The sequence below is a fragment of the Poecilia reticulata genome, linkage group LG3, assembly GCF_000633615.1.
Source record: "Poecilia reticulata strain Guanapo linkage group LG3, Guppy_female_1.0+MT, whole genome shotgun sequence".
Lineage (NCBI taxonomy): Eukaryota > Metazoa > Chordata > Actinopteri > Cyprinodontiformes > Poeciliidae > Poecilia > Poecilia reticulata.
In genome coordinates this window covers 8,947,900-8,965,059 of record NC_024333.1, presented here as the reverse complement: position 1 = coordinate 8,965,059, position 17,160 = coordinate 8,947,900, and the positions used below count along the sequence as shown (strand labels likewise).

The 17,160-nt window shown below is 38.9% G+C and overlaps 1 protein-coding gene across 2 annotated transcripts in view; it reads left to right on the top strand.

Moving 5' to 3' along the window:
- Positions 1-17,160, top strand: part of map2k5 (mitogen-activated protein kinase kinase 5) — a 53,668-nt gene that overhangs the window by 5,162 nt on the left and 31,346 nt on the right. For both annotated transcript variants that reach the window (XM_008404628.2, XM_008404630.2), the window contains exons 4-12: positions 1,468-1,537; positions 4,128-4,168; positions 5,415-5,482; positions 5,845-5,893; positions 7,902-7,966; positions 12,523-12,562; positions 12,680-12,748; positions 14,813-14,894; positions 15,597-15,658. In XM_008404628.2, coding sequence (XP_008402850.1) covers positions 1,468-1,537; positions 4,128-4,168; positions 5,415-5,482; positions 5,845-5,893; positions 7,902-7,966; positions 12,523-12,562; positions 12,680-12,748; positions 14,813-14,894; positions 15,597-15,658 — 546 coding nt within the window. The remainder of the gene's footprint in view (positions 1-1,467; positions 1,538-4,127; positions 4,169-5,414; positions 5,483-5,844; positions 5,894-7,901; positions 7,967-12,522; positions 12,563-12,679; positions 12,749-14,812; positions 14,895-15,596; positions 15,659-17,160) is intronic.

The following is a 17,160-nucleotide window of genomic DNA, read 5'->3' as shown; positions in this document are numbered from 1 at the left end:
CAAAATCAATTTTTCGTCTTTTTTTTTCTTCCCCAAGATCTCTGCTTGCCAAAAAAAAAAAAGACACTTCTGGTTGCTCAAATTAATGCTCAAATTCACAAGTTAATTAACGGGAGTGTGCAGAGGGCATCTGTTCTAAAAAGTCTTCCACTTCTTTGCAAACATTGATTGCTGCTACATGCTCCTGTGAGACCGCCTCGACTTCCAGGCATCTCTAATCACTGTTCGACACCTTGAAAGACAGACGCCCCTGTTCAAAGTTAAAGACTGGTCTACGTCAGGTGCTAAAATAAAACATGTGACCCCTCCTGCCCCACCATCCTCTCCTCATGCGGCCCCCCCTGGAGGTAGTGACTCTAATTCCATCGTTTTTACTCCCGTTTCCCCCTTACTCGGCTAATGATGATGAGACCCACACTTCTCTCGTGTGTCCCTTAAGGCTTAGCGATACCGTTTGAGTTCGGACACTGTTTAGTTATTGGCCAACAATGGAGAGTGTCTTTTAATAACACACCTACTAAAGATTAGGTGGTAATTGCGGCTTTAATCAATAAGCCAGCTGAGCGGAAAATTAAAGGTACATGAAGCCCGATCTGCTCCCACAACCTCAACACACATTGCATTTTTTTTTCTCCTCCTTCTTCTTCTTCTTCTTTTTTTTTGGTATTAGGCCATATTGTTCAGATGTGGCCTAGTGAAAGTGCTGGAGGGTAAAAGCAGAGGGCTAGGAGCGAGGAGGGGATCTGACAGTGATAAATAGGCCTTTTAATAACAGCTGTGCCACTTGGGTAGCCATTCTGATCCATTCCCATCCAAGCCGGTCCCATCGTCCTCCCTCCCTCCTTCACAATGAGAGAGCAGATTTACATATTGCTGTGGCGACTGCCTTATTCACACTGGATAGAAAATTAAACACAATGAACTCATGTAGGTTTCCTCTACATACAAACATTGCGCTGTTTTTGGTATTTTTAGGCATTCAGATAGAAATCTTGAAAGGAAAACTCAAATGCACCCACCCACCCACACACGAATGTTTCCATGCGCAGAAGCTCACACTTTAACAGATGGTTTGTTTAACTGAAACATCAATTATTGCATTGCCTTGGCAAGCAGCTGAAAGGCTCCAGAGTGCGTCTGCTCGTGTTAGTCCTGTAGGATATGAGTGTTTGGTGAGCTGCTGACCTGGAGGAGAAAAGGGTTAATGCTACACTCCCTCAGAACAAGCCCACAGGGCATTGGACCTCATCGGCAACAGATTTCAGCACAGCATGCTCACTTTTTTTTTTTTTTTTGAAGATGTTTTGGACTTATTCTAACCTAGCTAGAAAAATATCTCTTTTCCTCAAATTTTTAACCTAATTATTCTAGAAACATTCCAGGATGTTTAAGTTGTCTTTTGTGCATTAATGGTCAAGCCAGTATTTTTCTTAAATATGTTATTTTTTTTCTTCTTCTTGATTTTAGTACTGCAACACAATGAATGAACAGCGCATGAATGGACTGCTGCCAGACCCTCTACAGATTTTTCCAAGAGGTACAGAGTCTTAATTTACAATCACACTAGGTTAGAAAAAGGCTTCCAAGATATTTGGAAAACACGCCACAGGGATTTTGCTGTTTAACATCGAGGTGAGGGTAGAAGTTGCCATTGAGCCAAATTTTCCTCTGACTGTTTTGTCATATCAGTGTTTCTACCACTGTCCATGAGTTTTGCATCTGGTTTGCTAAAATCTTTAACAGATGTGGAAACAAAGTAGGGCTGCACAATATTAGAAAATCTTGCGATGGGCACGATATTGATAAATATTGAAATATTTGCCAGTTTTCTTCTTTCTTCTGTTTCTCATCTGTCTTTCCATCACTGTGTGACCATTGGCATTTTGAGCGACGTCATTAGTGTCCGATGCGAGCATCTGCTCCAAGCTAAGGTGTTCAATATCACCTTATTTATCCGGTTGCAAGTTCATAAAACTTGGAATGTGTTTTTCAAGCCTTTATTTTTGTTAATCATGATGGATTTTCTGCTTGCGGTGAATGAAAACATGACTTTTAAGATTAAAGATTTAAAAGCTTAAAGAGTGTGTTTAAAATACGTCATTAAAGATTGTTATTATTGCAATGTATATTCCAATTTACTGACATATGCTTGTAAATGGTTGTAATATAAAATGTAAAAGCTGAAGATATATTTATATAGTTACCCACCAAGCTTTTTATTAAAGCAAACATCGATATTGAGATCACAGCTGCGATTCAGTTGTATTTTGCAGCTCAAATTAGAAGTGGAGAAATTTACAACAGATCAAAAATGGAGCTGCGCCATTCTAGGGAATCATGACTTAGTGATATATTTGAGGAATATTGAAGTGGTTGTGATTAACGTTACTTTTTTACTTTCTGTTTTCCACCTTCATGATGTTCCCTACTCTCTCCCTGAAATTTCTGGTGTTGGATTCTTATCAGTTGTGGACAAAAAAGGAGGGAAAAGGTCCATCTAAATTGCCCAAATATTGCAGAAAAGATGGTTTGTAATGTCTAGCACGTAAAATTGTACAGCTTACCCAATAAAGCATTAAACTGGTCACAATCGTCACTGATATCGCATTGACGATTGTGATTCAGTATATTGTGCAGCTCGAATTGAACATAACATCTTTACTTTGGTATGCAGTGTTAAATATTAATGTTGCAAAGGACTGTGCAAAGTGTAATATTTTTGGTTAGTACTAATGCTATTGTGAATTCACACTTTACTGAATAATACTATATTGAGTCTTTTGGATGGATTGCATTTGATGTTCACTCCAGATGAAGGATAGTGGCCAAAATACTAAAGATCGTAAATGAGTTTTTTTACCAAGTTGGCTGAGCTGATGTCGGATCAGCTGGTCTGTGGTTCCTCTGCTGCAAGCAGCCAAGTCTGGCTCCAATAAACTAGAGCTATCTCAGTGGGTCAGAGTAAAGAACCACTTTAATCAGGTACTGGAGGCTGGTCCATTGTGATCAACAGCCAATCAAAATGTCAGGTCCATGTTTAAAACTACAGCTACATACACACATATGCCTAATTTAAGATAGAAGAAACACAGTAAAACCATGTTGTGTCAACATCTCTTCAGAGTCCAATTAACACTTAAATACCATAATCTCACTTATTTTTATATCAACCTTTTAAGTTGGTATAAAAAGTTAGAGTTGATCAAGTTGCTTTTGAGGTTTTGTGGTGAATCCATGAACTGCTTTTCCATCTTAGTTATTAGCTAACTTACTAACTAGTTCTCAGTAAGTCTTTTTATATTGCCCCACAGAGGAAATAGACCCTACTTGAAACACTGAGTGTCACACCCGCTTGGTGATCCCTGATATCAGAGGATCAGGGATCATACAACTTTTCTGAACACTGGATGTTGCTGGAAACAGCTTTGAAAAGGAAGATGTTGATATGAGGCCATCTGCCTGCAGGGATTCTGAGATGGAGTATGAGATATGTGTAGTTAAACTCCCTCGTCCCTCTTTGTGTGTAGAAATTCACAATGCAAAAGCTGAAGGATCAAGCAATTACTGAAAAACAACCAAACCATAGTGATAAGAAAGATGCTGATTTACTTTTACCAATATATCAACATAATAATCACTTTTTTACTGAGAAATGATCACATTTTCTTCTCAACACATCCATCAACATTATCTGGCTGTGCAAGTATTTGCTTTTATCTCCAGCATTGTGTAGCTTCTTCTTCTCTGTGGTTTTAACGCACTTGCTTCTCCAGTACTTACTTTTTCAACACCACGTTATAGTTTCCAGTTCAAAGTCATACAAGATCGCTGGCCTCAAGGGCGGAGTGATAAAACATTCTTTGTGTCTCTTTTACTCTGCGGGAGTCGGTTTCTCCTTTATGTCCCCGCTCCAACTCTGATTGTTTTTCTTCTTCTTTTTCTTCTTTACCTACCACCAGCTCTCTCAGGAGCCCAATATCTCAGTCACTCTCATTCTCAGACCAACCCTTGTGTCATTTCATCACCTTATTCTTTTTTTTTATTATTTATAAAGAACTGATTCCTTTTCAACACATTTGTAAATGGTCCACTGATGTGTTCTACAATCTAACCAATTACTGTTTCAGCCGGCAAGACTCCAGGGATCCGGAACATACATGGCCTGAAGGTACCCATCTCAATAATTGTTTCGGCTGCCTTACACGGGAAGCGTGGGGGGCGGGGGAGGGCGGGAAGTTGAGTCAAATGGATTGGTAATGCTGTGTTCCACTTATTGAAATGTCAATTGAAGTCAAGGCTCTCCTTTTCTTTCACTCATTCTCCTTTTTCCATGTTTATGTATGGAGATACGCGGCTCCCTCTGTCAGAGGGCTCGACTTTCTCCTCCTGAGTCGCTCTGGATTCTCGGGAAAGTCGTTTAGCGTAACGGCGTTCCTGAGAAATCCTGATTCCCCTCCAGAGTATCGTGATCCGTAAGATAGGAGGAATATCAGGCGTTGGTTAGAGCAAAATCAGGCAATAAGAAGATGTCATTGTTCAACCGTGAAATTGTCATTACAAGCCCCCAAATGGCCTTTCCCCAGACCTTCCCCTTTTTATGTTCGGCATATGTTGCCATTGAAAGTCGCTGCTAATTATCATGGGTTAAATGACTTGACACCTCCTCCATCTCTCCCGATGATCCATATTACATCCATCTGCATTTCAATGACAAACTCAACCCCCACTAAAACACTGAGTGTTTTTATTTAACCCATCCTCAGAGGAGCTTTTGTAACACCCACTGAACTGTGTCAGTTTTTCCTTTTTCTTTTTTTTTTTTTTAAGGTCAAGGGTCTGTTTTGAGAAGATGTCGTTCTCCAGAAACCTTTAGTCGTTTGGTAATGTTTCCCCTTTTTTATAGCACAAAAGTAATTGGCTAAGAGGAACCTTGTGTGGCATTTAAATGAGGTTTTCCTGGGCACTAATTAAAGGGAGAATCCCCGAGCTTTTGTGAGCCCAACACATTGGTCTTTTGACCTCAATTTAGGAGTTATTTTTAGTGTTCCCTTTCCAGGGTCTTATCTCTTGATTTTTCTTTTTTTTAATATATATCTGGGCTGATTATGAAGTGCTCTTGAATGAACAGATACAGTTGAATAGACATAGAAAGCAGGGAATAAAGGCCCCAGTGAGGTATAACATTTTAATTCCTGAACTTGCCGATTTATTGTAATCAGTTTTATTTTCTCTAATGGAAAGCCACATTACTGTACATTAATTTTTCCCTTTCTTCGCCTCTTTTCTTGCTTCTCTCTCTTATGAAAACACTGCACGTTTATCGTTCATGAAAATTTCGCCTGTGTTTCCATCTGCTTGTCTTTCGCTTCGTGTATCAGTTTGTTTTCGTCACATTTGTGTTTGCTCACCATCAGGTTAACACGAGGCCCAGCCCAGCCAACGACTGCACTCAGGTTGTCCCAGACTCCTTAGCCAACAACAGGTGAGTTTTTCTCACCATGAAGCTGATGTGTCAGTTCTAGTGATGTGCGGTGCTCACTGCTGCCTCACCGGCTTCGCTTCTGAGAATTTGAATGAGAAAATGCGAAAATTCAGCGATTTTACAGGAAAAAAATAATCAGATTTGGTTAAATTAAATAAAAAATGGGTACTTTATAGTACAAACCAAAGGGTGAAAATATCTTTATAAATTATTTTATTATTATATATTATTTTTCCATGATGACAGGTGAGGCTCTGCCTCACCTGCCTTCCCTGACCGCACGTCACTGGTAGGTTCATGGGTTAAGCTGCAGCTGCTTGGAGGATAGAAAAGTTGAGAAACATTTGGTTTCCTTTGTCCAGTTTGAAGAAGTCATCTGCAGAGTTGAAGACGATCTTGACAAACGGGCAGGTGAGTCGTCAAAAAAAATATATGCTCCGCAATATAGAGTTGACAGCTAACTTTCAGACTGACGAATGAAAACTTTCTGCGCACCTATTTTTCATTCTCACATTCGTAGTCAGGTATTAGTCTGCTTGTGAGGAAGAAAATTAAGACCTCAGACTCTCGGGTTTCTTCTGTAAACCGATGAACTAATAGATTTGTTGCCTCCCATCTCTTTCACGTCTTTTATCCATTTAGTTTCTCTCTTTTTACCTCTCTGCTCACAATTAAATTTAGTTTAAATTTAGCAAGGAGCTTGTTTGAACTGTATGCTTGAACATTTGTAGTCTTGCTTAAATTATATTTTGAATCCTTTTTTTTTCTTTGTTATTAAAAAAAATATAATTGGATACAGTTTGGCCTAAATAAATGTACTTCCAGCCAGCATTCAAATTACATGCTTAGCTTAATCTCTATAGCTATGTATTTCTCTCTGGCTGTCTGATATTAGTTGGGCAACGTGGTAAAAATATCATGGCAATTTTTTTCACAATCGACATGAATAAAATAATATCTGGTGAAGAAACTCTCAACTCTGCAAGCATTCTAAATCATTAAAGTGCACTCTAGCTGCAAAAAATTAAAAGGGTATTTTAGAAAAATAAGCAGCTATGACACTTTTGTATCATGATTATTATTTACAAATTTATTACAATTATCACAGCTAACTTTATTGTTATTATTAATGTTTGTAGTAGTAGTTGTAGTCTCTTTACTCATTTTCCTAAGTCAGTCACCAGCTTTTGCCTGTTTTTTTCTGCCAATTCATCCACAAAAAAACAGAAACTATTTTATCTCAGCTGCTTAAAAGTTGATGCTTGAAGCTTAAGGAAAATGAGGGAAATTATAGTTTCTGAGTGGGAGCATACAGTAGATCTTTAGTGAATCGAATATCCTTTAAAGACGATCCCATAAGCTATCTGCTTTGACAGGTCATCATCACGTTGTGATCGCTTACAGTGTATTATCAACAAAGCCTCCCACCTCTACTCAGACAATTACTGCTGTTGAACACCATTCTTACATTCACATTATATGCAATGAAGGAAAACAGAAGGTAATATAAAGAAATGCCACAATTAAGATACAAGATGCAAAAGTTTATTTCAAGCAAAAAATCAACTATTCTTTAATGAAACAATTGAGCACAAGACTGTATCATCAGCATTATGTAAATAGTACCCTGCCTTGATAATAAGACCAACACCTCAGATTTTTATGTCCCAATTACGTTACAAAAGGGATAAATGTTGTTTTGGCATCATTAAGTAGCAAAAAACAACTAGTGTGTAACTTTAAAAATGAGTTGCTGAATATTTCCTTTTTTTATGCTTACAAAAGTTAGGGTTTTGGTCAATTTGCAAATATAATAATAATTTGAATTGCCTTTGGTGTGAAGGCCAGAATTCATTTTTTGCAGTAAATCATGTTTTGGCTGGTGGCTTGTTTATGTCTTAACAGTCTTTTTATGTTTTGTTTTTGATTTTTGATTAATAAATTCCTGGTATATTCAGCTAAGTTTTCCAGAAATCAGAATTGGAGCTTTAATTCTTGTTTTAGCAAGCTTCTTTTAGATCCAGTTAAAAATGTTTTTTAAAAGAAAAGCAAGAAAGGACAAATAATGCTGTTGTAGTTTTTTCTTTTTAATTCAGTTCAAATGAACTTAAATGATCTAAAGAGAAAAAGGCAGCTTTAAACCAACCATAAGTCACTGCCTTTCTCACCCAAACCCAATATCCTTTTATAAATTGGACAGCAAGTGTAGTATTGATCCCCTCCTACTGCTGCTCTGTTTTCTCTCCGCGTGTCGCTGAACTTGGGCTGACCTGATGCCTGGCTTGTTTATGGCTTCCAATAACAGCGTCGCCCCTTCTGCTTCACACGGGCATGCTCTCCCTCCGTCTCTCCTGAACAACGCAGCCCTCCCCACTTCCATGGTACTTTAACCTGCGTACATGTGTTTGCTGCCCTGTAGATAAATGCCCAGGATCTCCACTATCAGGAGCAACTTGGCCATGGAAACGGAGGCACGGTTTATAAGTGAGTATTGCTCACACATGGGGGACCAGCATCACAAGCACAAAGTTACCTGCTGTAGATTGAGATGTATTGAAGTACCTGATCAAGCAACTAAAATGGTTTTAGTTGTGCTAAAATGTGAACTTGTCCATACTAAAACATGTTGCTGTGCGAAGAATCCTCCATCCTCTGATTCTGTGTTTGGTTCATTCATCTCTGTGGTCGGTGTGACATCTATCAGGCTGGTTTGTGTCTCCATCTTCACTTATTTATTCTGGTTCGAAGGTTGCAAACATATATGATATTGATTTGGGGGCTATAAGGTATGACAGCCATTGACTTAATCGGTCTGGAGAGTAGCACTCTGCCTGCCACCGTAAAGAGCTCCATCCAGTAGACAAATGTATTACAGACCTGCTGCGTTATGACAAGGTTGGCATTTCTGTTGCTCTTCTATCTTTCTCTCCCCACCTTTTCTTTCCATTCCCCATCAATTCTCCGCAATTGAGCTGTTTTATTGAGATTGAAGTATTGATCACTGCTAAGACTAACCTTGACTTGACAGAGCGATCTGCTTCAGACCGTCCTCAGCAAAACCTGTAAATTTTCCCGTCAGGGTGCCAGCACAGAACCACCCTTTGTTTTCGTATTCCATCTTTTGCCCATTCGAACTTCTTTCGCTGCTTTTAAAATTGTTTCGGTAGGCTTCATCCTTTAATAGTTAAAAGGGAATAGGATTGTTCATCAGTTTGGCACCAGAAATGGTTACACTGCACTGAAGAAAGCCAATAATGCAACCCCAACAAATTCTCTGGTCAATTTAGTCCAGTAAAAATCTATATGCATTGGTGCTGAAACTGACATGGTTGGAAGAAGAAGATTAACAAAAAATACGGAGTTAATAAAGCGGCTCTTGCTATCGAATGAGTACTTTATTTAGAAGTTTGTTATAAAGTTTAACTTGAAGAAAACAAATTCCATTTAATATAGCTATTACCTACTGATTATTTAATTTGGGTACATTTAATCATCCTAAGCTGTGCTTTTGGGCCAAACTCACCAGGTTTATTTTGCTACATGTATTTATATTCTACCTTTACAAACCCTTTGGTTTTATGTGCTTTATAATTAAGTAAGTGAAACAAAGTGAGTGAAATGATGTCGAGCTAAATTTCAGCAGTAAAATATCTGACAAATGAAATAGATTTTTATTTGGTTGACAAACAAAAGTCAATCCAGAACAAGATGTTCAATGAGCCAGAGGTTATCCTCTGTCACACTGCTTTATAGTAATGTTCAATTAGAGAGCCGCTGTGTTTTCAGGGAGTATTTATATACATGCGCTCATGGTGTGGGCGGACGTTATAAGGACTTATATCCTTGTCAGTCTCTGCTGTTTGGTGCAGCTCAGATTGGGTTCATCACATGTGAATAGATCTACAAACGGCTCCCCACCTATTAACCTCCTACCCTATTTATGACCCGGAGTCATTTCGACTTGATTGAATGTTACCAACACTACAGCTCTTCACAGCCACGCGTTGACCCTGCTCATCCATCAAAGTCTGCCTTCACACACCCCCCCCCCCTTCTTTTTATTACACACTGTTCACCAATCTGACCGGCGTTACAGCTTATAAATACTCCAACAAGGACACACACGACTCATGGATCCAGCAGGGCAATTAAAACATCACATTTGCCTGGCTGTGACTCTAGCGACATCTACTTAGACACCCACACCTGGTACTTTAGCATCACAGCCCATTTTCTCCATTGATTTTGTTTTCTCACCTCATTGATTAGAGTGTGTATTGAAGGGCTGAACCTATTTGGTTAATGGTTGTGAGATTCTAGGATTGCGTCTTGGTCTCTGTTAGCAAAATCTAAATCAGCTCAAGCAAGGGAAACACTTTCAGAATAATACAAGCCTCTTATGTATCCAGACAAATTTGCACTTACAGCAAGAGTCAAAAAAGGGTGTTTTTAAAGTCTGGAAAAGTGCTGAATTTGACAGAAGTGTTTTTAAGTTGGATAAGAACTAAAATAGCTCGGAAAAGTGTTTGTATTTACAAACTTAATTCCCAATTTCCTCCCAAAATCTATTGAGATTGTATTTAAGGCTTGAACAGCGTTAGTGATGGGCTCCTCTTAGCACAACTTGCACACGCTAGTCTTTTCTAGCGTCCAATCAGATAGTTTTTCAAAGCAAGAATGAACCTCCATTGGGCCGATGTTTGCAGATGTTGCTGTTACATCAGGTTTAAGGTGTACAAGAAACATGCAAATTCAAAGGTTTTGGCTCTGGATTTTTATCTATATACTTAATTAATCTATATACTTAATTAATCCGAAACGAATGGGTTATAGTCCTGGTCCTAGATTTGAACTTTAACAGTACAAACAGAGATGAAAAGAGCCGACACCAATGGGAGTTTGACTCTGGAAAAGTCGTTGCATTTGTACTGGAAAGTCTGAATCCCAAGTTCTGAGTTGGACAAATCATCTGTGTGTCGTTGTCTTTACAACAGGTTAAGCACTTCTAGTTCCTGCCGAGAGGGAAGAAAACTTAATAAGTTAACTTAATTATGAATGTTTGTATTTAGGCTTCTTTGAAACCCATTTATGTCGGTTTCAGACAGGATGGCCAGCGAGAAGCACAGAGTGTCATTTATGTAACCGAGCCGAACACGCATGTCTGCTAGCCCTGATCCAAAAAGGCCCGTGTCCGTAACCCACAGCCCCAAGTTTAGAGGCATCGTGAGAGGCCCTATGAATACTGCATGATGGAGCTTTTATTACAGAGCAAGCTGGAGTGTAAATAAGATCCAGGCAATGGGGCACATTTACTAGGGTCAGATCGGGGGGAAGTGACGGTGGGGGTGCCCATGTAACCTTGTCCCCTGGCCTCCCGCTGTCACAGGCCTGTCACTGTAACTCATACGAGGATGCTGGGCCCTGGGGTGGTCAAGGCCAGCCTGAGAATAAAGCTTTGACCAAGCAGTCGTCACGACCTCTTTTACAGCCCCGATGTACTTTTTGTTCTAACTTTGACCTTTTTAACTATTTTACATGGGATTTATACCTACAGTTTCCATCTCAGTGTATCTGTTTTTGAACCATCTCTTTTTTTTTTTTTTTTACGACTCTAGATAAACTCAAATTGCTGCCTATGTGTTATTTTGCTGTGTCACTCCTCTGCTTAGCATTTGGAGGCTTCTCTATCACAACCACGAGTCGTTTGGTGTTGCAGTAATTCTGCTCTGAATCGCTCATACACACGGCTAAGTCGGTACATAACATGTGTACCCCTGCAGTCCTGCATCAATTAACATCCTCTTCTTAATTAAGAAGCAGCTGTCATGCTTAAGTGCTATTGATTGTAGCTAACAGGAGAACAGAGAGATCAAAATGAAAACGGGGCCATCAGCTTTCTTCCACGATGAGGCGTACGATCAACATTCCTTCTAGGAAATCAAACATCCCACACAAGTCAGGAAATGTTTGAGTTTGTTATTGTGCAGCCTTTTCATTTCCATCTTTTTGATTAGGCTGCATGAGAAATGATCATTCATTATTGTTTTGTTTTATTAGAAAGGTGTTTTTCTGTCACATCTTAGTTACCATCAGGATAGCCTCATTAGGCGTTTGCCCTGTTTGTTAATACCTAACTCAGCCCTAATAGTTGCCATTAATTAAAGTTCTGGGCCAGTTTAGGAGCGTGCGCCGAAACAGCAATTTGACACCCCAAAGTTGGACACATTAAACACACTTTGTAGCATACTCACAGAGGGCCCGCTGCATGTTGTTGGGTAAGGATCGCATGTCTTAAACCTGCAGATCAACCGGCCCGCGTGACGTACGCCGAACCCACCTCCTCTTCATCACTCGACAGCTGTCGTACAGTGTTCGTCCTTGAGGACTGTATGTTAAGAGCTCTTGAGGTATTGTCGGGGCCACTGTAAACCGACCTTCAAGGCCGGTAACTAAAGCCGACACATGCTGCTAAGGTGTTCGCTAATTAAATCATTAGGGGGCCGGTCGGCGACTGCAGCTTTACCTGCAACTCTAGACTCAAGTCTGGAGAGAAAGGGTTGCCTTGATCTGGTTTTAATCTTTTAGTCATTGCTGATTTGAACAACAGAAAAAAAAATCTACTTTTACTGTATTTTATAAGGAAATCAGTTTTGAGGTTTTCTGAAACATTATTTCACTTGTTAATTACAGTGAGTACGATATTCTTAGATGAATAAAGTAGTGATTGTTACAGTTCCCTGTCCAGAACATTAATGAAAGCCTGAAAGTAGGTGGAGATTTGTTTGCAAAGACCTTGGCATGTCTTTTGTGCAATAGAAAGGAAAAACTGAACTTATCTGTGTTTAAATCAAGAGTGAACAGAATCATAGCTGGTTCTAAAAACTGACCATGACCTTTCTAAAGATAAAGAAATAATTGTACGTACAGTTGTTCTTTTAATTTCACACAGTTAGAAATGACAGTGACAAGCAAGGAAGGCCATTTTTAAGATTATGATTTGAATATATTTGCCCATTTGTTGTTTTTTTTTTCTCCTCTAGAGCGTACCATGTTCTTAGCAAGCGTGTTTTAGCTGTCAAGGTGAGAATTTCTCTGATTGTATTGACTCCTTTACCGTGTCTTTCCATTGCATTTTTGTGTTTGATTTAATAAACTCTACTGTCTCCTTTCTCTTTTTTTTGTAATGTGTGAGTACAGGTTATTCCTCTGGATATTACAGTGGAGTTACAGAAGCAAATCATGTCAGAACTGGAAATTCTCTACAAGGTTGGTGTCTCCAGCTCTCATCTGTTCCTCTTCAGCAAAAACAATTCGTTTTTCCTCCTCCTGAATCTTTTTGACCATTTAATCCATTTCATGTTAAAGGGCTCCTGCTTCCACTTCATTTTGTTTCTAAGCAGCACTCCAAAAATAACACACGTCGAATATGCAATATTCGGTTTCTAAAACATTATTTACTATGAATGGCATGACACAAAGTCATGTAAAAGCTGAAACGTGTAACAACTGAAAAGGGAATTTCATCTCGAGAACAGAGACTTATTGAAATACTTTCAGGTAAGACATTTCTATAACACCAAAGTGGAAAAAAGGTGTCCCCCCAGAAGGTAATATTATAGTGCAAACTTTCACAAATGCCTATACTCACCTCCCATGCAAAACCGTTTCCAAATTATATAAGGGGTTGCAGAAGCAGAATGGAAATAACACCTTGAATATTAAGTCAAAATGGGAGAAGGAACTGGGAGTAAGGATTACAGACGGTGATTGGCTTTCAATGTGTGTGACTCTTCAGACATCTACCAGCTCTAARAGATGGAAGGAATTTGGATGGAAGTGCTTAATTAGATACTTTATTACGCCTGAAATTACTAGTAGATATAGAGGAGAAGTGCAGCAATGTTGGAGACAATGCGGCCACCAGAATGTCAATCACTCACATGTATTTTGGTCCTGCCCTAAGATGGCATCGTATTGGGATGTAATCTGCCGGACTATTGGGATAATTTTGGGGTATGCCATCCCCAAAGACCCCAGAATCTTTATGCTGGGGCTGATAAGTGGAGAAGTGTTTAAAAAATAAGATGAATACCTTTTTAAAATTTTATCAATTGCAAGCAAAAAAGCTATTACACGGTCTTGGCTAAAGAAACTCCCCCCCCCAGCAGGTCCATTGGCGGGAAGCTGTGGAAGAGATCCACTCTATGGAGAAACTGACATATCTTTTACATATAAAAGGTCATGTGTACTACAAACGCTGGTGTAAATGGCTGGCATATAAGAGCAAGGAAGCGTAACTATGTGCAACATCTTATAATGTTTTCTTTTACTCAACTGTAAATCAGCGCCCCAAGTTTTGTGTGTTGTATGTTTCATTGTAATAAAGAAAAATGTTAAATAAAGAGTATAAAAATAAAAAAAAAAGCTGAAACGTGTTACTGCGGCAGTGTGTGGCTACTTTTGATACTAAATCAGGATATGCTGCAGATTCTCTAAAGGGTTTCCGCTTATTTGTCATAAAGAGGCCTCAAAGTGTTTGCCTCAGAGCATAATTTGTTATTCACAATCAATTCCTAGCAAAATAAAGTTTTCTTGGTGGTAAAAGGCCTGGTGAAGTTTGGAGGTGACCTCTACACTCAGTTTGATCCCTTCTACTGTGTTTTAATACCACCAGATTTACTTGTGAGGATATTCCACAACAGGAATTTTCACGCTGTTATTTACTCAGCTCTGCTCCTGGGAGCAAACCGTTCTTTTGAAAATGTCTGCAGAAGCAGGCTTGGTGCTAAGACCCTGGATTTTACACAACGCCGGACATGGAGGATGATTAGCATAGCTGAATTCAAGAATTTGGAGGGATGACCCAATATTTTTGGACAAATGGTGAAGGAAATTCTACCTGGTAAAATGGTAGATTTATTAGGTCCCATCAGTGGAGTCGTATTTAGCTGCTCAGAAATATTGGTAAGAGTCCTTAGATACAGAAGTATATGCAGATGGTTTATCTTTCAGTGGTTAAATAAGGAAGTTTGAGAATACTGCTGGCTGATTTATTAAATTGAGAAAGCCTCCTGCATTATGGATCTATATATTGATCTGTTATTTCTCCCTTAGGATGTACTACAAACACTGTCACCAATTATTAGACACAATTCAAGAAAATCCCTTCTAAAAATTTAAAAGGATAAACACAGTAGAACAGTAGTTTACATTAGCAAAGAAAGAAAGTTTGTATTGAGTTAGTAAGATAGCAACCACTTTTCCGACTTTATGAATAAATCAAAATGCTCTGAGTTTATCTTAATTGTTCAGCGTCTTCTTTATTTGCAGTGCGATTCGTCCTACATCATCACTTTCTTCAGTGCCTTCTTTGTGGAGAACAGGATTTCCATATGCACAGAATTTATGGATGGTGAGACTTTCTGCTACGTTGCTTTCTCCCTCGCTGCCTACAGCTACGCAGAAGAGACTTGAGGGAAGAGCCCAGCTCTGTCTCTCCGCTGAGTGTCCATTTACACTTCTGCAGATCAAAGGATCGCTGTGAGCTGCTTAGCATGGCTGTGTGCTAAAAGCTACAAGGGCGTGATAAATCTTGACTGAAGTGCATTTGGAGATGTATGCACTGGTGTGAGATCGGGGACAGTGCGGTTCTTAGGCGTGTGTATGTCTAAGTGCGTGTTAATGCAACGATTCCCATGTTTCACACATTCAGCAGTGTGTCAGTAAAGTCTGTAACTTCTGACTACTTCATGGAACTTTTCTTAACCTGAGTTACTAGTAAAAGTAAACATTATGCTAAGATCAGTTATTTGCATAACAGAAGATGGACTATAGCAAAAATCATCATGTAGTTTGACGTCACAGTCATATTGAAATTGGAGTTTTTCTTACGATTCTGGAACTACTTTTTATGAAAAATAAACTGTTTTAAAGTGAAATTCAAACTAAACTGATATTTACCTTTAAACAAAATCTTAAGCCAAGGCATTTTTCTCCCCACTCAAATTTTACATGTTTTTTACTATGATTTTCCTTAGTATATTAAAGAGGAAATGTAGCCATATTACTAGGGTTAAACCCAGGCCTACAAACATCTTTATTTTTTCCCATGCAGGTGGATCTTTGGACGTCTACAAAAGAATACCGGAGCACGTTCTGGGAAGGATCGCTGTGGCAGTAAGTTTCTGAGCCTGATTGTCAGATCAGGCATTTATTTGTAGTAGAGTTGGAGAAAGGGTGGTGTGCGTGTCGGATCCTTTTCTCTCATACGTTCTTGTCCCTGTTAAAGCCAGCTTTTTGACGGAGACGGCCTTGAAGTCGATTAATGCACGGCTCTTTTCCACACTCATTACCCTCCCTCCGGCTCCAGCTCCTCTTTTGTGTTGCTTCCCCTTTAACTTTGTCCGTAATCAAACAGTGACAGCTATTTAATCAGTGCTAATTCTGTTTCACAGCTTTCCCTCCTTTCTACTGCCACAGTTGTTAATTATCACTGAAAGAAAAGCACCCGGGGAGGTTGCCAGTTGTTGGCTCTTGTACCGCAACCTTTCAAGACAGTTTTGTGTTTCGTTAATTTCATTCATCACTTTGTGTGGCATATCAGCGGTGGATGACAAAAGCCTTGGAAGTGGCTTGCATATTGTGTAAATGAAGAAATCACCACAAAGTGGTGGAAAAACATTTGAAAATGAATAATAGTTAAGCACCCATTTGGCTCTCTAAAGAGGATCTGTCAGGTGGTAGGAACAGTTTACACGAACCACACATCTTTAAAAACCTTTCTTTCTCACTCGATTCACATTCATGTTATCTTTTCCAGGCATATTTCATTAGTTCCTTTATTCGTTGTTTAATTGTGTGACTAATTTCCAAGCTTAGATAAAATGATGATTGCATTTGAGAGTCTTAACTTCCAACATAGTTTCCCTTTTGCCACAGCAGTGCAAATCTTGTTTTAATCAATTCACCGCTTCAAGTTTGCGCGATGTGATCTGGGAGGTTTTCCTCCGAGTCTTCTGTCTTACGTTGCCATCGGTTGTGAACACTTCCTCTACAGGAGAGGAGGCAAAGCTTTGTAATTTTAACTAACCCTGTTTTCTCAAGCCACAACTTCAAATTATTTCACAGTGCTTACACTCTGAGAGAAATTTAAAATTGATTCTAATTCCAAAGATGTTTTTGATATTTCCACGTCTTTCAAGCCTAAACTCTGTATGATGTGTATCAAAGTAGCATCAACCGCATTAATAATACGTGTAACAATACATTAAAAAAAAAAAAAAAAAAGATATATATATATATATATAGTTTACATGATTAATGATCCATTTATATTGGTGCAAAATGTAAATATTGATCCATATCTTCAAGTTTAAGATGTTTATTTTTACATGTTTAAATGTTTATGCCTGATGCCTGTGAAAGCTTTGAAAGAAAATCAGCCGAAATAGATTCAAATGATTGTGTGAGATAAGCACATGATATCGCATTGCATCTATTGCAGATTTGTGAATTTAACTGAATAGAAATCTTATCATGACATGCTTTGTGATACGGGCAAACATTGTATCGTCATCCAAACAAATCGATATAATATCACATTGTGATAAAGCAAGTGATTTATTCCCATAAATCACACGCAGATGAGGTGCAACATGTCGGCTTCTTCCATATTTAAT